The sequence below is a fragment of the Drosophila busckii genome, chromosome 2R (assembly GCF_011750605.1).
Source record: "Drosophila busckii strain San Diego stock center, stock number 13000-0081.31 chromosome 2R, ASM1175060v1, whole genome shotgun sequence".
In the NCBI taxonomy this organism is placed as follows: Eukaryota; Metazoa; Arthropoda; class Insecta; order Diptera; family Drosophilidae; genus Drosophila; species Drosophila busckii.
Window position 1 is genome coordinate 375,426 of NC_046605.1, and position 21,919 is coordinate 397,344.

Below are 21,919 nucleotides of genomic sequence, written 5' to 3' on the forward strand. Positions count from 1 at the left end.
TTTTATGAACATTGGTTGCTTAAGAAACGCGCTCAAAGTTTATTACAAATGCATATACATAGTAATGTCCAGCATAATCCTCACCGTCAAGGTAAGCTGCCATATTGCCCAAGTTTATTTAACGCATTGTGTATAAATTACTAATTTGCTTTATTTAAATTTTCCACCAGTTCAATCAAGCTATGCCGTAAATTTTGGCGCACTATATTAAACTTTGACAATGACGCCACATTGAACTGCTCGCCAGAGTCTATGCGATGGTCGTACAGCTCTTCTCCATAGACGTTATGCCAATCTGTAAGAACATTTAATTTTAAGCCAAAGGGTTAGTTTGGGAAGACTTACTTTCTTTCGTTTTTTACCTTGGCTGAAATTGTGTGCGTGAAAACGCACCCAGAGCGTGTAACGATAAACATCAGTGCGCAAACTATAGCCCATAATTTTAATGTTACGCAGCTTGGGCTTGTCACTATTTGGAAACTTAGTGGGCAACATTCCCGGTCGCGGATATTGACTAAGGGCCACATGCGAAAATGCTGTAATAAAAGGAAGAGTCATGCAAGAGTAAGCAACAGATATAAGTTAATGTTTCAAACACTCACCTGGCTTTAAACCTTTTAGCTGTGGATACAAGCTTTTGCCTTCGCCGCATGTCAATTGGGAGCTATTGCCTTGGCAGGTTGGCAGCGGCGGTAAGTGGGCCAAGTCCACCACCGTGGGAAAGACATCGATTAGCTCCGTAATGCTGCCAAAGTGTCGTGAGTGCGACAATGGAAACTCGGGACTACGTATAATTAGTGGCACGCGTAGAGCCACTTCAAAATTGCTATACTTTGCCCACTCGCCATGCTCCCCCAATGACCACCCGTGATCGCCAAGCACTACAACCACTGTGCTCTGAAGATCTAAACCAGCCACCAGTTTGCCAAACAAATCATCCACATAGGCAACGGAGGCGTAGTAGCCCTGACGTATCCTGGCCGCCTGCTGATCGCTAAGAGGCCCATACGGGAAGGATATATTCGCATGCTTGAAGTCATCGCGCGCACGCACATCTGTATACGGATTCCACGCAACACTGGGCATAAGCTGAGGCTTCTCAGTTGAGTTTGTGTAGTTGTAGAATTGATCCAGCGGAAATTGATTGTAAAACTGCCGTGGTATGCGAAAATTGATGTGCGGCTTGTGGAACCCCACAGCCAGCAAGAATGGCTGTTCAGTCTGCTTTAAATTGTAGCTGTGCACAAAGCGTAAAGCTTCCGTTACGGATTCAATGTCCGGCAATGTTTTATACGGCTGCGTTTGCAGCTCCACCGGACAGATGAGGTTGTACTTGCGCAGCACACTGTCACCCGATGGATCTGGGCAAACTGGCGAGTTCATATACTGCTCCGTACGTGGCCGAAATGCTGGTGCTGACCAGCTTAACGGATAGTCGTCGCTGTTGTTGGAGGAGAGACCTGGATGAAACACTTTTCCGCAGCTATATGTGTAATAACCATGCTGCTTGAAATACTGCGGCAAGCTGGTAAAGTTGCCCGCAAAGCTGCGCCAGTAACTATAGAAATCATACAGATGCAGTGTATCCGGCCGTCGTCCAGTAAGCAACGAATTGCGACTGGGTGCGCACAATGCTTGCTGTAAATGGGAAAACATTTAAGTGGAAAACTCCAACTGCAATGGTTATTGGCTCTCACCTGACTGTAGGCATGCGTAAAGATGCTGCTGCCCTCGGCGAATGCATCCAGATTCGGCGTGCGTGCCAAGCTATCGCCATAAGCACCCAAGGTCGGTCTCAGATCATCAAATATAACCAAAACGACGTTGTAAGCTGAGCTGATACGCAGAGCTTGCACGAAGATTAACGGCAACAACAAAGTAAAACTGATCATCTCGCGTGAAGCAACGTTTGTCGTCTGGGGACTGCGCCTTTGTGTCTGTGTATACGTCTTTACACACTTCCCTACTGCCCACGCTGGGCATATCTACTTTCAAAGACGTTGTGCAACAATTCGGTATAGTTTATTTTATTATCATTTTCTATTTCGACTTCAAAAGATAAAAAATAATTTTTATTTATTAAAATTCCATATTCTCCAACAGTGTACGTCCAAGCATGTGTCTGTACGTAAGCCAGCAATTTTATTCAAGCCGACTCCAATTATATTTCAATTAAATTTAACGGAAGTGGACTTGGTATATAGCAGCGCAAACATTGCACAGTAGACCAGAAACATTTTAAAATGTTGTATATTTTTAAATTGACCCAATGTGTGGCACTGCTGATAAATTATATTAGCAACCTGAAGATTATGAATAAATGCATGTTGAATTGTTAACAATGCAATTTTATATATGTATATGTAAGGAAAAAGATATAGTCGAATGTATGTACATAGTTGTAGGTAAAATAAGTAAAGCTTAACTTAGAATGTCGTTCCACAGTTGGTGCAATGTTTCTCGCGCATAGCCAGGCAGCAAAGAATGCCCACTGGAAAGAAGACAATTGCACAGCAAAGACCAAGTACAGAAAATGAGTCTTCCAAAACGCCAATACGACATGACGGACAACCGCCAATGACAATTATCTCGGCTGTTCTTGTGAGTGGCGGCATGGGCTGTACCACAATGTTAACTGGAGTCGTCTCAAAGGCTCCATAGCTTGCCATGTTGGGGGCACCGTGCGCACCTCCCTGATGAATGCCAGCTATTAGTCGTGCATCTACAAAAACAATTGTTGAAAGTCCAATGTTTGTATGCTTTAAGGAACAATGATAAGTTACCCTGTTGATGATGAAGAGGTGCAGCAGGAGGAGGAGCTGTGGGCATAATATGCACACTTACAGCCTCCTCATAGCTCGGCGGCGGCTCGGCATCTTTTACTTTATGTGTGGCCATCGATTGTGACAAGAGCTTGAGGCTACAAACAATAAATGTTGTAAAAAATAAATTTGTTTTTAATATTCTCTCTAATAACAATGAATCAGCTGCTGAATCTGGTCTACTTATCGATAACAAGTCTGAGCAACACTTTTGCAAATGTAGTAGACTGAGCGCCAAAATCAAAACGTGTGGTATCCATTATAAGGCAAACAACAACTTTATTTATTCATTGGTACTAGTTGTAAATAGGAAAAATTTTAAAATAATACAAAATGTCTTCGCTGATCCAGTCAGTATCTTAAACACATAATGGTGAGACACATATATTCACTTTGGCAAAAAAGAAAAACTAAACTTAATAACTCCACCGATATTAACATTAAATTAATACACATATATACTTATAAGAGATTAGTGGTAATCTATATATCCTAAATCATAATGATCAAACTCGCTATCCGGAGTGTCGGAGTCATATGAGTTAAATGAGTCAGTGAGAAAATCATCTTCATCATCACTGATGTATGCAAGCTGAAGAAGATCTGCCAAGTCTGGTAATGAATACTCTGGAGCAATTAACGAGACATCCAGATACTTTTTGGAGGCCACTTTATCATTGTGCAAGCCGATTTCCGTAATCTTGCAGCCATATATATACAGCTTGATGGGCAGCACGTGCTGGTTCTTGACCTTTTCCGGAGCCTTGCGAACAAAGTTGCGAAGCAAATCGTCTGTCAGATAACGGCAATGCTGTACATAAACTTCTTGCAATTTCGGACAATTAAGCAGCAGTTGCAACACACCATTGTTGGTTATGTGGATAGATGAGGTGAGATTCAGCTGCTCCAGTTGCTTTAATGCTCCAAATGCCGCAAGCCCGCGGTCATCAATAGAAGCTTGATTTATCAAACGCAATGAGCGCAGTGCAGTCAATTTGCTTATTTGTATAACATCATCCGCTGTGATACAGTTTGCGCCGATTACTTCAAGATACTCCAGTTGATTGGCTTTATGCCTTGCAAGTCGATACAAGAATTTTGAATTCTTCGAGTAACGTTCTTCATACTGAATAGTTATCCTCTTAAGAGACGGCAATTTAGCAATGTGGTCATAGTCGGATTCGTAAGCAGGATCGCTGAATACGAGCTCCTCCAGACAGGTACAAATGTTTTTGTTTATTAAGTTCTCGAGACTGGCGTATATGCCGACAAGTCCTCTGATATCCATTTTCTTAAGATTCGTGAGTGAAGAACAGAAGTCTGGCAATGCAAATCCTAGCAAATTATAGCAATTTGTAAGAGTCAGCGATTCAATGGAAGATGGAAACTGATCCATATTGGCTCCATTTAATGAGTAATTACGTGAAATATCCAGTTCCTTCAACTGCTTCAGATGTCTCATCGCAAGCAAATTCTCATTTCGGAGGTTACAGCCATCCAAACGAAGACTCTCTAGGTAATACAGGTTTGATAGCAATCTATATGTGCTGCCGAGAGTCAATGGAGTGAGCGAAATGTCCAATAATTTCAAGTTAACGCAATGCCATCCCATAAAAGTGCAGATACGCACGCTGCTCTCCTTTAGACTTCCGCGAATCTGCTGTATATTGCATCCGGATAGTGTGAAAAAGTCGCGTATTTCCCACAAGGTCATCGTCTGAAAGATCTCACAGTTCACAGACTTGTACAGTGACGGCGAGATATCCTGATACAGGTCACGAAAACGTGCACAGACGCGTGCAAACTTTATACGATCCACATGTGAGAGCATCTCAAATATAACCCGAAAGCAATCATCATTCAACATCATTATATTCGCCTGCATATTCTGTTGTGGGGATGTAATCTCACAGTCAGGGTATGCATCGGGTTGACGCCAGCTATCGCTGGCTGTGGAGTGTATATAAAGTCCATTAAGATTATGCTTGGGGCAATGCAGAGCACTGAAATATTCAAGTATGCTGCATCCTTACTTGCTTCAATTAAGAACTTGTATATGTATTTACCTGGCAGCACTGCGTGCATCCTTGAAACGCACATAGCCTGATTTCCTGTACCCTGCTCTCCCATGTCGAAACAATTTTAAATCTGCCACATTTCCAAACATGGAATTGAAGTATGAAAGCAGCGCACACTCATCCAGCTTCTTGTGCATATTGAACAAGTAAAGCTTCGTCACCAGGACATGATCTTCGGTGTATGCGAGGCTGTCTTTAAAGTAATACGACACTTGCGAATAATAGTGAACATCCGCCATGATTATTTCCACAAAATATACATGTATTTTCCCTTTTTGATTTTGAAACAATTTTCCCAGGAAGTCCGATAAGCGATAGTTTCCAGCTGTTTTTAGTGTCATCAATTAAATATATCGATAACGTATTTGTCAAAAATGTAAAGTTGGCAGCATTGGTAGGCAGGCCAGGTGAATGTTTATCCAAGACACAAACCACAACAGAAACATTAAAAAATACTTGGTGACAATTTACCGTTAATACTCTTGCTTTTTGGTATGTGCATACCAAAGGCGTAGCCTGGTTTGCAAAAAGGGGTTTATATCGAAACTTTCCTAACAATTATAAAATTTAAGAAAGTGCATTACAAAAATGTTGTATTTAAATTGTATGGGATTAAATATACATCTAGTTAAGAAAGAAATATTAATATATGTATTTAATTGTATGATTGCGTACATTATATTTAAAAATAAATTAAATCCATATTTAAGCATTTTTAATTGTTTTATTTACAAATGATATGATAATTATAAATATAATTTTTATAATAACAGCGCACAATAAATAAATAAATTAATAGTTTTTTCTTGAATAGCCAAATGTGCAAACTGCGCAACATCTTCTACAAACATAAGAAATTCACAAGGCTTTGCGCTGAAAATGAGATTTCATAAAAATCAAAAACCACAATATAAAAGCTAGAAAACTGAAACTTCTACACAAGGTAGATATTATGAAGTAGTTTACAGAATTATAAATGAATTTTAGATTTTCATTCGGAGAATGGGAAAAATCGAGAAAAAACGCTATATCTGCAGTGTTTTTGGACCGATTAGCTTGAAATTCTGTAGCTGGAAACATAAAAAGAATAGAAACAAATTGGCATATTCAGTTTTTCAATATATTTTGTAGGATCAGGAAAAATTGCATGTAAAGTTTTCATATAAATATTTTCATTGCGCGCAAAATGTCCAGGGGTACACATTATTTGGCGCCAAATAGCTTTGCGATATATCACAAACTATCGTTTGCTTTGCTCATCCATAGAAGGGCATTCGAAATAAACATATTAAAAACCTTTTTTAATTCAATGAATAGGAAAGAAGAGTTATATAAAATTTAGTTGTTTAATTAGTTCTTAGTTTTGTATGTTAAATGTTTTTAGCAATTGTGAATGAGTATTATCTGTGCGTTCAGTTCCGTGAGCAACTCATTTTTGCTGAGCTCAATAAGCGACTCGATCCCTCGCATCCCTAACAACAAAACAGCGCCAAAGAAGTAGAACAATTGCTAATTTTAAATTATAATTGAATTTCTGCTAGTTCAAACAATAATAAATAGACATGTCGCTGGATTTCTAACTAACAAGTGTATGCTGGAGCAGCCTTTAAGTTTCAACAAGCAGGTCGCCGTAGTCATGGCCATGGATGCACAGATAATGTGATAAGCCTTTAATTAAAACTCACACAGCTTACTTATCTAACGTTTTTTGCAGATCTCTTCGGCATAATCCGCGGAACTTTATAGGCAAGCTCATGGCAGGGAGCCACTACTGGCGCGTCTATTGCGAGGCTATCATGTGAGCTGGCTGAGTGAGTTACCAAATTGAACAATTTGTAATATGCATAGGTTAACTTTAGTACGTTTAATGGCGAAAAGTTTATTGAAGATAAGCCAGAGTACTTTTGAAGCTTTACTTTACAATATGTGTAGATTGGTGCTAGCGGTGCTTAGCGTCGGTTACGCCCGCGGAAGCGCTGATTTGGATGATTGAAATGCCTTGGCTGTTGCTGGTGCTGCTGCTGCTGCTGTGGAGGTTGCTTTGGCGGTTGGACTGGCGTAGTGTTGACATGAGCTTCAATTATACTCTGCTTAGCCGTTTCCTCAAGCACAGAGCTGGGTGTCGACGGTCCCTCAACTTCAGAGTTCGGTGTGGAGTGAACTAGTTAGTGGGACAAACTTATTAGAAGCATGTTAAATTTTAGCAATTCTGACATTTTGTAATTACCTAGCGCAGAGTTGATGGTGACATTGTGCAGCAGAGCTTGAGGACTGTAGCAGTTGTTGAAATTGTTGGGAGAGCCTGCAAAGAAAATAAATGTGTTATTATATAGAAATCTTGTGATGCAGAGGCAGAGGCAGCTTTGGAAGCAGTGTGGACACACCGATGGGGCTATAGAAAATATCTTCGGAAGAAGTGGCAGGTGTTAAGGTGTCTACAGTGGAATGGAGGATGTCAGCTTCACTTTGGCTGTAGGCAGTAGTTTCCTTAGCTTGGGGGCGGCAGACAGTATGAGTGCTGCTGCAGTCGGTATCGGTGTCAGTGTCGGGATCGGGTTCGGGATCGGCAAGAGGAAGGTGGGAATCGCTTGGGTTGGTGGGCTCTTCAGTGCTGGCTGTTGTGTTTGAACACATGCACGGAGTAACAGAAACAAAGGCAAAATACTAAAGTTAAAATGTTAATTTGGATCGTAGCTGACAATCAATCCTTGCAGGATTAAGCAGCCTGAAGCTTGCAAAGTTACCTGCGGCAGCTGTGTTGTTGTAGACGCGTGAGTTCATCAGGGCGGCACTTCTGGGTCCCGGCGCGGATTTCCAGTTCTGTCCATCCTTCTTCGCAGCTTGCGTAGCTGCAGCAGCTGCTAAAGAAGTTTAAGTAAGCAGAGGCGATAGCAAGAGAAAGGGAGAAATTGAGGGAAAAAGAGAGAGAGAGAGTCGACGGTCAGGGCCACGGGATATGTTGAGTGCAAAGCAATAACTGGCAAAATGATCTCAGGTGATGTTTCTGTATTTCATATTCGTAAAGGTTCTTCAAAATCTTACGCTTAAATCGTTAATTGATACTCGCAAGTTAATCTACTTTCTAGGCTTAGACTTAGTTGTCTGTTAGCGTGTCTCTAACAACGGTTTAATGTCCATTACCAACTTCCGTCTGTTCCTTGTTGCTGCCGTTACCGTTGCTCAACGCCTGAGCCTGGCTCTGGGTTACCTTGCCATTGGTTAGATGCTATGAAAAGGAAGTGGCATGGGTATGTGAGAAATACTGGACAGCAAAATCAGAAGAACTTACCGTATCCAAATTTTCACGTGCCTCAGACTCGCTAATCTCATCGCTACTGTGAGACTCCGAGCTGGCTCCCTCGCCGCTGCTGCTGCTGCTGCTGCTGGTCTCGGTTTCCTCCTCTGCATGCGGAACAAAGTCTGAATCATCCTCAGAGTTTTCCTCGGCATATTTGGCTAGAATTTGATCAATGGTCATGTTCTGATCAGCGTTGCACTCCTCCTCCCTCGGACGCTTGCTGACGCTCTTGTTGAGCGGCTTGTTCTAAAAAGAGAATTCAAGTTCTGGGTATCTAGGATTCTAACGGTGGCTCACCTCCGCTTCAGCTGCGGCAGTTGTATTGAAGAGACGTCCGCTATTGGCGCGCTGCACACCCGGACGGCATATGGCCTTGGACAACCATTGACTGAGCTGGTGGGTGTAGCTCTTGTTCGCGTGGCTGGAGGCTTCCTGCTGACGCTGCCTCATGACCCGCAGTCCATGCACGCGTATGGCGCGCAGCTTGCGACGACGCGTCTGTATGAAGTAGATCATTGCTTGGGGGGACACTGGAGCATTGCCAATGAGCAAGGCGCCCATAGAGAGCCAAATGCGTGCCAGACGCAGCGTCACAATCAAAAGCAGAAATGGAGCCCAGGGCAAGGGACGCTCCAAAGGCGTTGCACTCGAGTTCTTTTCTGATACACAATGCAGGGACGTCAGAATTAAAAATGTTAACAAAAACACGCTATGCTGAGCTTACCCTGCGGCAGACTCCACTTGGTCGTATCCTCGATCAATTTTAGGCCACGATCAGCTTTCTCAATCGCAAATTGGCCAATACGCGTGCTCGCAAATCGCTCAGCCTGCTCATGCACCAGCTGATAGAAGCTGGGCGGCCGCTGCAGTTCGCTGACTTCATCCTCGTCGATATGATCGCGCTGCTGCTCTTTGGTTGCGGTGACTTGTGCCATGGTCTGCGAACAATTAAGAGTGTTGCTTATAGTTTCACTATGTGATTGATTCTCAAGTTATAGTTACAAGTTGAGCTCACATCGTCTGACATCTCATTGCAACTTATTTGTCTTATCTACTGTCTTTATCGCATCGCATTTCTATTTTACGCTCACTTGTCTAGCCAAACTTAAATATGTGACTAACTAAAAATCGCAATACACACACACACACACACACACACACACAAGAAACAAGCTTTTGAACTTTGCTCGGCTTCAGGGAATACTGAATGCGAATAGTTTCAAATTGTTGTTCCGCAATATCAGATTAAATAGCGAATGGTAAAACTATATTTGAGATTTCAGCTGAGTTGTGGCTTTAAGTGCAGTCTGTATCAGCGGTAAATCTATATATATATCTTGTGAGAATATTTCAATATATATTTATTATAAACATTTACAATATGCATGTCATTTTACTTGATATTTATAGCGCTATTGCATCAACAAAATACAAAAAGTAAAGCAGGAAAAAATAAATAATAGAATTATCAAAAAATTTATTGGCGCGGGGATCAAAGTGTATCGAAAGTAGAATGCAAAAAGCAATGCCTGCACACATACCTACGCATACATACACACACGCACACACACACATACATAGTACAGTATCAAACAGTAGAAAAAGAAATTGCAAGGCATGAACATATGAAGGAGGAAAAGTTTAAGTGCGAAGCGCAAATGCAAAAAGTAACCCCGCTACCCGCGCTGGGTCGCTGACAACGCCTACACACTTAGAGATAACGGTCAGCTTGATTAAATGGCGCACAAGAAGCTGCAAAACAAAGCGCAATAGCGACAACGGCTTACCGGTCTTTTCTTTCTTGCACTTTTTCTTCTTGCTGCTTTAGGTTTTCTAAAGTTCGTGGGTGCGTTGACCCCAACTCACGTACCAGCCGTAGTTAGTTGTTGGCGAATTGTTAAATAAATGAAATTATTTATTTTATTAAACTGCAAATCACTTTTACTGAAAGTATACGGGCCAACTGAAGAGTAGAACGAGCTGCTCATGTGCACGACCACAGACAAATTGAAAAACGGATCAGCGTCGCAGCTTCAGTCGCCCCAAGTCCAGTCCCATCGATTGCTCTTATCAGCGATTACAAAAGAGAAGTGCTCAGCTGAGTGCAGTCTGCTAAAAACTCTTATACGCCTAATTAAGTAAATAGCAGCGTAGAGAGCATCACACTCTAATACATCCTGTTGTGACAGTTGTTAAACTTTTATGTTTACTCACACACAAAAAGCGAAAACAAAAACAAAAACAAATGGAAAAAGTCCACTCAATGCTTTACTGCGCCACTCAGTGGTTTGTTGTTTTTTTTTTTTTGGGGGGCTTTGCACTCAACACAAACGCGAGCGTGGAGCTTTCGTCTACTGTGAGCGCCCGAAAGCTTTCGGCACAATTTCAGTTGGGCAAAAACTCTCCACGCCATTGGACGCGGCAGAGCGAGCAAGAGCAAAACTGAGAGCGCGCGATTTTTCCTGTAACGCCATTCATCTCGCTCGACTCTGTTGTGCTGCAGGAAAAACGAGGAAAAGTGTATTCAAGTGCAGTGTGTGTGCAATTAGAATGAGGTGCGGGCGTTAAAATTGAAGCCACAGCATCTGGGATAAGTGCAGTGAGAAGGCTCAAAGGCTGTCCGGCTGCAGTCCAGCTGCAGTCCAGCAATGTAATCAACGATAGAACGAGTGGCACGCAGCCAAGCAGCAGCATATATGCCTTCAAAAAGTCCTCAACTGTATTCGTATTAGTGTTGCCTCCAACTACAACAAACACACGCATAGCTACACACATATATAACTATATATACATACGCGCGCGGATTCGCTAAAAATGCGTAAGTGTTGAGCCAAACATTTATAAAAATAAATTGGGTCCTGATAAGCGAGCTCTGCTCGTCTATAAAAAGCCATCGAGTCAGCAATTCAGGTGCAAAAAGGAGCTTGGAGCAGCTGCTGTGCGGCCGTTATCCTTGTGGAGCAGCTCTTGACTTGCTTTGGCCCACTCGAGGACCTGCTTAGCACAGAACTTTTGCGCTATTTTTATAGAAAAAAAAATATATACTTGGTTTGCGCATAAATTTGCAAGGCGAGAGTGGGTTAAAGAGTTGTGTCCTTAGTCCTATTTTAATTTAAATCACTCCACATGGCTGCGCGGCTTTTGTGGCTGCCCTCGGATATTTATTTTGGCTTTCATTCCACGCACGGTTGCACGGATGTTGTACGTCATGGGGGTTATGGCGCCTTTGCATGCCGCTGCGCTTCCGCTACACACACACACACGCACACAGACACACATATATGATGGTATGCCGCATATGAATGACAGTGTCGTAAAGCGAACAGCATTGCACGCAAGTTTCTTGGCGAACTCAGCTAATCAGTATACTACAGTTTTGTGCAACATATACCCCCCCTCCCCCGCTGCTCTGCAATTTGCCAGTTGCCACACATTTGTGGCTGTCGCGTGTTATTTGGCTTGATATTTTTTAATTATTGCTTTGGGGCGCTTGTGACCATTTGTCGTCTGTTTGCGGCAAATAAATTGCTGCATTAGTCGCGTTGCCCATTCGACTTGTCAACGTGTCTATCTCAAGGGTTCAAGGGGATGCTACAAATGTGTAGCTGGCCTCGAGGTGTCGTCTGCCTATGCTTAACATTAAATTGAACGCAATTGCAGCTCATCCGAGAGAATGTTCTGAATTTGAACTTGCCGCAAAGCAAAAGTTGCAACTCTCAGCTGTTTGATAAACTTTTAATTACTTGCCATGACATTTTTGTTTGCTCTCTCGCACACTGCAACCTGTGACCTTCTGCTGACCATAAATTGCACCATGACTTTCACTAGCTGCTTAAGTAGCTTAATTAAATCATAAGTGCCAAGTCTCTGGATTTTCATATTAATGAACACTTGCATTTTGCTGTAATAACACGAACAGGATAAAGTGAGCTTTTAGCCCTTTTGATGGGCTATTAAGGTTGCCACTTGGCAGCTAATAAAGTAATATAAATAATAAAATATTGTTGATAGATGTTGATGATGTGAAATTCCAATTTAGCCTCATGCATATTATTGCTCAATTAAGCGAATAATTATAGGAATCACACACTTTTGATAATTAAATTTGAGCTACAGTGCGCTCTGGCTAACTAAACGGGGCTGTACTTATTATCTAACAAGTGTCTACTGTAATTGTTTTCCCAATTTTACAGCTATCTAACGCTAGAATAGCTGCCCAGGCAAGCAGAACGCAATGCACTTGCAGCGCATTAAGTATACGCCCCGACAGCTCTTTCTCTACACACATGTTTTTAAACAAATTTAAGCTCACTTTCAGATGCAAGCAATTTGCGCATAAATGATTTTTGAATAATTTAATAAATTGCGTAAACAGACATCCCATCCAGTCAGCCAGCCAGCCGTTCAACAGCTGCAACAGTCAAAGGCAACACAGCAAATGTTCATGTATTATTCAATGCGCTGCTCTAACATCATTTACGCAACCGAAAGTTGAGAGTGCCCCAAAATTGGCAGCTGAGGCTTGACACTAAGTTTGTTTGTTTGTCTGCTGTTCAAAAAGTTCGAAAAGAATAAAAATGTGTTAATTTCTGAGCTGACAGCACTATAAATTTATAGAGACGCGCATACGCTGTTCATTATTTAATAAACAAATTTTGAGCTCATATATCAACAATATCTTTTAATTAAGCGCGCTGACTCAAAGAGCTACAGCTTAACCGCAATATACAAAAATTTAAATAAAGCCATGGGAAACTTCTACGACCTTTGTAGTCTGCTATGTTCGCCTGATAAGCAAGTTACTATATTTGAATTTTGCTTGCGTGTTGGCAATTGGAACAGCCCTAAAATGGCGCCTATTGCTGCTCGAGCATAAAATGGGCGAGCATGAACAATTGATGAGCGCACAAAATGCGCCTTAAATTGTTGTAGAGTCTAAACAAATTCTACTAACTATACTAATTAATTAATGATTAATTATATAGTGTGCATATATTAAATTGAATAAAATGTGGCAAGCAAGACTACCACACATGCTTACTACTTGGAGGGTATAACAAGAATCATTAGCAACAGTAACACAGGCACTAGCAACAACAACAGCAACAATTACAATGTTGTAAACGTTAACTGGCGTCGAGGCGGGCGTTGTGCGTTGCTAGACAGCCGCATGACGCCAGTTAGAGTCGCTGCTTGTGGCAATAACAATCACAGCAACGCGACTGAGGTGACGTCACCTACTGCTGCTGCTGCTGCCAACAACAACAACAAGAGCAATAAAAACAACAAGGGGCGCTGAACAAAAGTCAGCTAACCAACAAACAAACAAACAGCCAGAAGCTAAGCAACAAGAAGCAGCTCGAACACAAAAGATACTGCAGCTACGACCCTCTACCCCCTCTACCCACCCCCTAGAACGCTTAGCCAGCAATTGTAGTATGTATGTCGCCTCAACAGGTGAGCAGCAGGAATATGGCAACAGCCGAACGCTTGTATTTTGGTATCAGCTGCTAAATAATTGATTATTGACCTCGAGCTTGATTTATTGGCTATAGCCCAAAATGTATGGCGTGTGTTTAGGCCCAAAACATATCAAACTTATATGCTGGACATGCATAATTAAAGCGCGCACTCTTTACTTGATGGATTGTCAATTTTCCGTATATGCATTCAACTCTAATGGCCACGATGATGATGATATGAACTCCTGCGTATGTATCGCGAGCAATAAAAAAGCTAATAGCCATTTCATTCGGGGCTGCCATACGCAGCTATAAAAATGTTACCAAGAATTCTTGATGCCCGCCATAAAGTCTGCCAGACGCCATTTGCCGGTACAACGCTGCGTATGCGTGTTTGCCATTTCGCCATGCCTGGGGGCCTTGGCAAAAGTTTCATGGTTGTCACCAAAAACTTTCGCTTTATGTGTTCACTTGAATAACATAATAAATGTAGGCAAAAGTTTAGTCATTTTACAAAAATTCATAAGCATTTGCACATTTAATTGACATTCAATACGACTTAGGGTTTAAAAGATTTTATAAATATTTAAATCAGTTGGCATTGCGTTGAATTATTTCAAGCTTGAATGCATTTTTCCATTTGCCGTTGAATTTTAATTAAAAATTACAACAGTTGCCCCTTGGCGTATGCAGCAACAAAGTTAGTTGTGCTACAGTAGTGTCCCCACTAAAGTGCACAGCGACACAAACAAAGGTGGAAAACATATGTCAAGCTGTCGCTATATAGAATATGCATGATACCAGGCAACAATAGCTCCCTGGAGACCGCAGGGCAGGGGGTTGGCTGGGCGTTGGGGCTGGAGCATGCAAACTGAATATAATAATTACAATAAGTAGCTGCTTAGAGTTAGAGGTGCGCATAACTGGGTAAAGCTATGCATTAAATTAATTAAACTAAAGGCCACCGAGACAGCCAAGAGCTTAAATTTGATTAAACGTTGGCTCGTTGCCGTTGCCATTGGCCTTGGGCGTACTTTGCATACAAAAATTGCTGCCCTTTGGCCGTTTGACATGTGTGTGCAGCAAATTTTCATTCATAACAAAATCGCTGCAAGCCACCACCAAAAAAAAAAAACAAACAGACGCTGCGCTTTTCAAAGCTTTTCTGCTAGTGGGAGTTGGGGTGGATTGCGTAAAGCTCTTGGTAGACTATACACATTTGCATTTTATGAGGCCAGCGTGGTACAATTTACAATTTGTATAGCCAAGAAGTTGCAGCATTCGCCAGATAGAGCATTAATAATGCAGCACCAGAGGCCGCAACTACCAAAAACAACAGCAACGCCCACAACACACAGACGCTAAGGTCAAACGCACCAACACAGCTGCAAATTCGAAGAGAGCAGCGTATCTAACAACATGTTCAATGCCAAGCGACTTACCCAGCAAAAGTCGAGGAACGCAAAAACACGTACAAAGCCAGCATAGCTGTAATAATAAACACTTTAGCTGCATTGTTTAAACAATAATGTTGTTGAATTTGATATTAGAAGCTCGAATGCGTACAGAGTTGAAAGCGCCTTAAATTATTATCAAAAGGGTATGTGCAAATTCACATGCTAAACATTGTTGTCTTTGTATGCGTGTGACCTACACATACACTCATACATATCAAGGCACACGTTCGCTAGTGTGTGCCAACAATAACAAGTTTTGGCCAAGCTCTCATAACCAGCGACGAGCTACAATTCGTAGCAGTCTTTTAGGCGCAGCGCTGCTGTGCAGTTCGTGGCGCGCGAGCTAAACTTAAATACAGTTCTGCGAGTGCAATCAAATTGTGGCAACATGCTATGTTGCACTTACAGCATGCAGCATGCATGTCTGCTTAATTATTAAAGCCTTAATCTGTTTGCAATGCGCCGCAAGCTGCTGAGCAAACCCAAATCGCTTGCATTTTGCCACAGACTGCATAAAATATTTCCAATTGCAGGTGAAGTACATCAGCCAAATAATTTCAATTTCTAAATTGTTGATCTAGCAATTTATAACGAAAGTTCGCAATAATTAGCAGCTGGCGTCAGCTGCGTTGCTCTTCGCTTTGGAGGTCAGCGCATGATGTCAGTCGCTTTTGAAGCGTTCAGTCGATCGCAGCCAATAAAATTTGAACAGTTGTTTAATCGATTCATAAGCTGCCACGCAAGTTGCGTGCCACATACGCTTGCTCTCATTTATCTATCTCGCTCACTTTTATAGCTCGCATACGCTACGAGGAGGAGGAAGAGGAGGAGGAGCAGCAGCAAGCTTGCAGCAGCCGCTTGGCCATCGATAACAGCCGCGTTCAGGCGAACGCCTCGCCACCCAGTGGCATTGGCATCTCGCCACACGGCTCGCCACAGTTGCAGCAACGTCTGGGCAAGCATCTGAGCAAATCCGCCTCAGAGCTAAACGGACACGACTGCCACGGCCACGAATCTCCGCACATATCGCCAAAGCGCGCAAAGAGCGCCGCCTCTCCTAGCATCAGCCACGGCAGCGCTGGTGGAGGCGTGGCCAGTGGTGTGGGCGTGCTGCAGAAGACGCACGGATTCTTCAACAATTTGCGACATCGCTGGAGTCGCACCAAGAGCAAAGATCGGCTGGGCCGCAAGTCGCCCAGCGACTTTCTCGAGGAGAGCACCGACTATGCTGCCGACTACAGCTCCGAGAGCAGTTCCGTAACACAAAGTCCACGCCACAGAGCCACCACCTTCGGTGGATCACCGCTGGCGCGCGACTTTCGTGCCACAGCCAAGATGGCGCAAGTGATTCAACGCTTTGGCGGCTCCATGGAGGGTCGCATCGATGAGCAGCCGGAGCATGGCAATGGCCATGTAGCATCCGCTGCTGGCATCACGCAGCAGCAGCAGCAGCTGATGGCGCTTCAGGTGAGTTGTGGCATTGATGCTCGCTTTTGGTTTCTTTGATTTGATTTTAATTCTGTTTTGATTTGCTTTCTTCTCCAATTCGAATTGACAAAATATCTAACAAAATTTCAATGAAAATTGTACATGTCTTAATGCTTCTTGCTGCACGCCACATGCCACATGCCACTTGTCACTTGTCACACTCTGCAGGCCGACGAGCTGCGTCGCAAGCGTGAGGCTCAATTACGTCAATTCGTCTTCTTTCAGCTGCGCGTTCACCTCAAGTCGGGCTGCGACTTGGTCGCGATGGACAAGAATGGTAAGTTCATCCTCCCCACGCACACACACACACACCACACACACACACTCGGCACACTCTAAGCTGACAGCTGCCTCTCTTTGTGTTTCGCTGCCACAGGACTGAGTGATCCTTATGTCAAGTTTAAGGTGGGCGGACGCTTGCTGCACAAGTCGCGCACCATACACCGCGAATTAAATCCCGTGTGGGACGAGGTGTTCATTGTGCCCGTGGAGGACCCTTTCCAGCCGATTATTGTCAAGGTGAGCCCAGCCAAAGCTGCGTACGTAACATAATAAGCTCCCACCCCACAAGGTCGTAGCGCACTTGGAGCTTTGCTGCTGCTTTAAATGCGCTTAATATTTAATCGCTGAGCTTTTGCCAAATAATTCGAGGCATAAGCCACATTAAGCAGAGGTGCGCAATCAATTTGCCAATTTGTTAATTTGCTTATTGTGGCAACAACTACAACGAATGCCAACAATATAATTGCCAACATGACATTCAATTTGGCAGATTGTTGAACATGACGAGGGAATGCAAAGCGAAAGCGAAAGCAACACACAAACGCAAACAGAAAATCAATTTCCGCTTTGGCTTGAATATTCCTGCAGGTATTCGACTACGACTGGGGACTGCAAGACGATTTTATGGGCTCGGCCAAAATCGATCTCACTCAACTGGAGCTGGGTAAAGCGGAAGATATCAATTTGCAGCTGAGCGACACCAACAACGGGGAGCCAGGACTCAGCATGGGCGAGATACTCATCAATCTAACGCTGTGGCCGCGCAGCCAGGAGGACAAGGAAATGGTATGTGTGCTCCACTTGCAGTGGGAAATCAAAAACACATATGATTTATTAAATTAAACAGCTTTTTATTGCTACGAATTCTAATGTGAGGAAGTTGAGTTCAGAATGAGTTCCTAATATATTTATTTTAATCGCATTATGTCCCATACCTTGCGGAGCTTTAGACTCTTTTTATTTAAAGTAAAGTAGAGATTTGACGTAATTTAAATAGACAACAACTTGGCTGGGAATGTTAGTTTATAAATCACTTGAAGAGCAAATAGTTTTGCCTTTCGAAAAAAAGAAATGTGTCTAAGCGTCCCATTGGGGCGCCACTTCCAATAAACAGTGTGAAGTTGATTTATGCAATTGTCAGTCCCTTTGGGAGCCGCACTGACTCAACTTTCAATTCTCTTTGCGCCCAAGCCAAAGCTCTCAATTATCGCTAAACACGCTGACTAAGCAGCTCAAAAACACAGACATGCAATCTCTGACAAAAACAAACACACACATACATATATATATATTTAGCAAGTTCCGCTGTGTGCAAGAGATAGAGAGCGAGAGAGGGGAGAGCGCAAGCGCTCACTTTGATCGCCGCCTCATTACAGTTACTTTTGTAAAGCGCGCAATGACGAAAGGGAAAACACATCGAAACCGACGAACAGACAGAGACACTAAAGCTGAATACTCTTCTTCTATGCTCAGTGTAGTTTCGAATTTTGAGAGTGAGCTCGCATTGATTGTGTGACAAAGTGTCTAATCAAGTGCAGACGCCCGGTTCAAGGTTGACAATGAGTGTAGCAAGCCTCAAAACAAAGCGCACAATACGCTTTAGTCACTGAGAGGCGCTTCAATTGCCGGGTTGGTTACGTCTGGTTGGGGGATCATGTCTGGTGCTAGTTGGCCTGGTCCCATTTATCGTGTGGCGCCGCGCATGTTGCTCAAGCGACTGCGACATCATCGCAGCGAATTTTGTGAGCAGCTGGAGCAGGGCTGCGAGGAACTGAAGGAGGTTAAATTGGGCTTAGTTGCAGATGCCGCAATTGAATGTCGTATTGACTTTTTACTTTTGTTGCAGCACTTTCAACGCAACTCCAAATTGGCCGAGTCATCGAAGCGACTGAAGTCACAGATCTGGAGCTCCGTGGTGACCATACTGCTGGTCAAGGCCAAAGATTTGCCGCTGGCCGAAGATGGCAGCAAGCTCATTGACATACATTTCAAATTTAGGTAACTAACTTTGTCCACTCTATGAAAGCTTTCAACTAATTTTGCATACGCCAGATTGGGCAATGAGAAGTACAAGAGCAAGTCCTCGTGGACGGAGCGCTGGCTGGAGCAGTTTGATTTGCATTTGTTTGATGAGGATCAGAATCTGGAGCTGGCTCTCTGGAATCGCAACCAGCTGTGCGGCAAGGCGAATATTGATCTGAGCGTCTTCCAGCGCGAAACGACGCACGGCATTTGGAAACCTCTGGAGGACTGTCCGGGCGAGGTGTTCCTCATGCTTACCATAAGCGGCACTACGGCGCTGGAAACGATTAGCGATCTGAAGGCCTTCAAGGAAGATCCTCGCGAGACGCAAATACTTAGGGAACGCTATCGCTTTCTACGCAGCTTTCAGAATCTACGGGATGTGGGCCATCTTACAGTGAAGGTTTTCGGTGCCACGGGCTTAGCAGCTGCTGACATAGGCGGCAAATCGGATCCCTTCTGTGTGCTGGAGCTGGGCAATGCGCGCCTGCAAACCCAAACGGAGTACAAAACACTAACGCCCAACTGGAATAAGATTTTCACCTTGTAGGTGCAGCTGCTATAAGCGTATTATATATCCTTTTAAAACTCTCTCTTGCTCTCTTTTAAAGCAACATCAAGGACATCACGCAGGTGCTGGAGGTCACAGTGTTCGATGAGGATCGCGATCATCGCGTTGAATTTTTGGGCAAACTAGTCATTCCGCTGTTGCGTGTGAAGAGCGGCGTCAAGCGCTGGTACACGCTGAAGGATAAGAATCTCTGCATACGCGCCAAAGGCAACTCGCCACAGATTCAGCTGGAGCTGACTGTTGTGTGGAACGAACTGCGCGCTGTTTGTCGTGCGCTGCAGCCCAAGGAGGAGAAGCTCATACAGCAGGAGGCAAAGTTCAAGCGCCAGCTCTTCCTGCGTAATGTCAATCGCATGAAGGAGATCATCATGGACATATTGGAGGCAGCGCGTTATGTGCAGTGAGTGAAAGCGCTAGCATGATTCTGACTCTGTCTAATGCCTTTTGCATGTTCTAGGAGCTGCTTCGAATGGGAATCACCAGTGCGTTCCTGCATTGCCTTTGTGCTGTGGATAGTCGCCTGCGTTTATGGTGATCTGGAGACGGTGCCATTGGTGCTACTGCTGATTATACTCAAGTAAGCAAACACAACGCGGCATTTCTTCAATAACTCAAGCTCTTGACTTTTAGAAAGTGGCTCATACGACTCATAACTGGCACCACTGACGCCAATGCGGGCCACTATGACTACGAGTACGATGAGGATGATGACGATGATAAGGAGAAGGAGGAGAAGAAGTCAATTAAGGAGCGGCTGCAGGCCATACAGGAAGTGTCGCAGACAGTGCAGAACACCATAGGATATTTGGCTTCGCTAGGCGAGAGCACCATCAAGTAAAGTTACTTAGACATTAAGCCAACAGCTCTTAAAATCAAACATTTCTTTCAGCACATTTAACTTTTCCGTCCCCGAGCTGACCTGGCTGGCAGTGGTGTTGCTGCTAGGCGCCATCTTCGTGCTCCATTTCGTGCCGCTGCGCTGGCTGCTGCTCTTCTGGGGCCTCATGAAGTTCTCGCGGCGCATCTTACGTCCCAATACAATACCAAACAACGAGCTGCTGGACTTTTTGTCGCGCGTGCCCGACAATGAAGAGATTGTTAGTATCATATATCATTCTGGTTTGTATATCAAACTTTAACTTTCGATTTCTTGCAGAATCAGTATCGCGAGCTACCGCCAACGGCGCCCAGTGAGCTGGCGCGCAACAATCCGAAGAAGAAACTCAAGGGATCATAGTCCATATGCAGCGCTGATGTAGCCTTGGCGCCGCTGCAGTCCAGCGCAACGGGTACACAGCATCTGATGCAGCAGATGACGACACGCTTCCGCGCCAATACCAATCAGCTGAAGCATCGTTTTGGCCAGGCCAAGAGCCTGAGTCTTAGCCACAGCCAGGGCGATACAATTAGTTAAGATAAAAATACAAAGCAAGTTCCATGGCAACGTTAACTCTACTTATGCACCAAAGTTTTTCGCTTGAACAAAATAGTTATGCTTATCTTATCAGAAAATTACAAAATCGGCTAAACAAAAATCAAACTATTTACACACACACACACACACTGTCATGCCCAAGGGATGCACAGCTTGTAAATACACTTGTAACTTTATATACATACATATACTTAAAGCTTATGAACCATTCAGTGTGTACCTAATGTTATTTTGACAACTCTACTCAGCTATGGTATTATCTTAAAGAAAATTTTTACCAATTTACCAACTTAACCAATTAAGCTAGCCGCGCAATTCCCTTTGCAACTGATTAATAATGGTTAATTATTTATTGTATATTTCAATTTGTGATATTTTCAAAGAATTGCAACTCTAGACATACTATGTGGCTTACCCAAGAATGTAATTAATCCTACGGTATGTGAATTATATTCTATGTATACATTTGTACTTATATATCCATTGCACCAATTTGATTTTAAGGCTTTTTCTACTTACAAAACTATGAAATGAGATTTGTAATTATATTTCATCAACATTTTCGAATCCAACTCCGATTATAAACTTAGATAGTTCAACTATTTTGTACTCCCGCAATGAAAGTTTTTATACACAAAATATACCAAAACATGATCAAATAATATTTAAATAAATACTAGCACCTAAGTTAAGTTTGCTATTTTTCAACCAAATAATAAACATATTTTTGTGGATTTCGCTCAAATCACATTTTTAATATTACTGCGAAAGCTTTTACCAGTGCCTGTACAACTGTGAATTCTAATCTTTGGCTCTGCCTTGCGTGTGCTGTTTACTGTTATTTGTTTTGCTCAAATTTCTGTTTACTTGCCAAAGCTTTTATTTGCGCTTCCAGCTTACAGTATATAAAAAGCTCACCACGCGTGCTGGAAGCAAACTGTCCATTATAAATTTATCTCCGTTTCAATTATTGTATATACTATATATGTACATATGTAGATTTG

The 21,919-nt window shown here is 43.0% G+C and overlaps 5 protein-coding genes across 10 annotated transcripts; 1 reads left to right on the plus strand and 4 right to left on the minus strand.

Moving 5' to 3' along the window:
* Positions 1-140: 140 nt before the first annotated feature.
* LOC108594899 (iduronate 2-sulfatase) lies at positions 141-2,012 on the minus strand. Its single transcript, XM_017980036.1, has 4 exons — positions 1,698-2,012; positions 603-1,638; positions 363-536; positions 141-295 (listed from the first exon to the last, which is right to left on the minus strand). The coding sequence occupies exons 1-4, from the start codon at positions 1,890-1,892 to the stop codon at positions 141-143; spliced, it is 1,560 nt and encodes a 519-aa protein (XP_017835525.1). The 5' UTR covers positions 1,893-2,012.
* Positions 2,013-2,335: 323 nt separating this feature from the next.
* LOC108595049 (brain protein I3) lies at positions 2,336-2,994 on the minus strand. Its single transcript, XM_017980190.2, has 2 exons — positions 2,784-2,994; positions 2,336-2,722 (listed from the first exon to the last, which is right to left on the minus strand). Exons 1-2 carry the CDS (start codon positions 2,896-2,898, stop codon positions 2,427-2,429), a joined length of 411 nt encoding a protein of 136 aa, XP_017835679.1. The 5' UTR covers positions 2,899-2,994; the 3' UTR covers positions 2,336-2,426.
* Positions 2,995-3,093: 99 nt separating this feature from the next.
* On the minus strand, positions 3,094-5,208 carry LOC108595389 (CG15056). Its single transcript, XM_017980615.2, has 2 exons — positions 4,889-5,208; positions 3,094-4,825 (listed from the first exon to the last, which is right to left on the minus strand). The coding sequence occupies exons 1-2, from the start codon at positions 5,137-5,139 to the stop codon at positions 3,295-3,297; spliced, it is 1,782 nt and encodes a 593-aa protein (XP_017836104.1). The 5' UTR covers positions 5,140-5,208; the 3' UTR covers positions 3,094-3,294.
* Positions 5,209-6,757: 1,549 nt separating this feature from the next.
* On the minus strand, positions 6,758-10,211 carry LOC108595028 (flocculation protein FLO11). Of its 5 annotated transcripts, none has more exons than XM_017980164.2 (9): positions 10,069-10,211; positions 8,923-9,136; positions 8,496-8,857; positions 8,190-8,444; positions 8,042-8,126; positions 7,645-7,761; positions 7,285-7,515; positions 7,128-7,202; positions 6,758-7,061 (listed from the first exon to the last, which is right to left on the minus strand). In XM_017980164.2, exons 2-9 carry the CDS (start codon positions 9,131-9,133, stop codon positions 6,850-6,852), a joined length of 1,548 nt encoding a protein of 515 aa, XP_017835653.1. In that variant the 5' UTR covers positions 9,134-9,136; positions 10,069-10,211; the 3' UTR covers positions 6,758-6,849. The 5 variants fall into 5 exon arrangements, with proteins under 5 accessions (XP_017835653.1, XP_017835654.1, XP_017835652.1 ...); XM_017980165.2 differs by having other exon boundaries at positions 6,759-7,061; positions 7,645-7,758; positions 9,986-10,211; XM_017980163.2 differs by having other exon boundaries at positions 6,759-7,061; positions 9,986-10,211.
* Positions 10,212-10,601: 390 nt separating this feature from the next.
* LOC108597214 (multiple C2 and transmembrane domain-containing protein) lies at positions 10,602-21,918 on the plus strand. Of its 2 annotated transcripts, none has more exons than XM_017983654.1 (12): positions 10,602-11,016; positions 15,914-16,584; positions 16,774-16,882; positions 16,982-17,124; positions 17,476-17,673; positions 18,734-18,885; positions 18,940-19,455; positions 19,521-19,880; positions 19,938-20,057; positions 20,111-20,314; positions 20,370-20,577; positions 20,637-21,918. In XM_017983654.1, the coding sequence occupies exons 1-12, from the start codon at positions 11,013-11,015 to the stop codon at positions 20,715-20,717; spliced, it is 2,766 nt and encodes a 921-aa protein (XP_017839143.1). In that variant the 5' UTR covers positions 10,602-11,012; the 3' UTR covers positions 20,718-21,918. The 2 variants fall into 2 exon arrangements, with proteins under 2 accessions (XP_017839143.1, XP_017839144.1); XM_017983655.1 differs by having other exon boundaries at positions 16,831-16,882.
* Position 21,919: the final 1 nt, after the last annotated feature.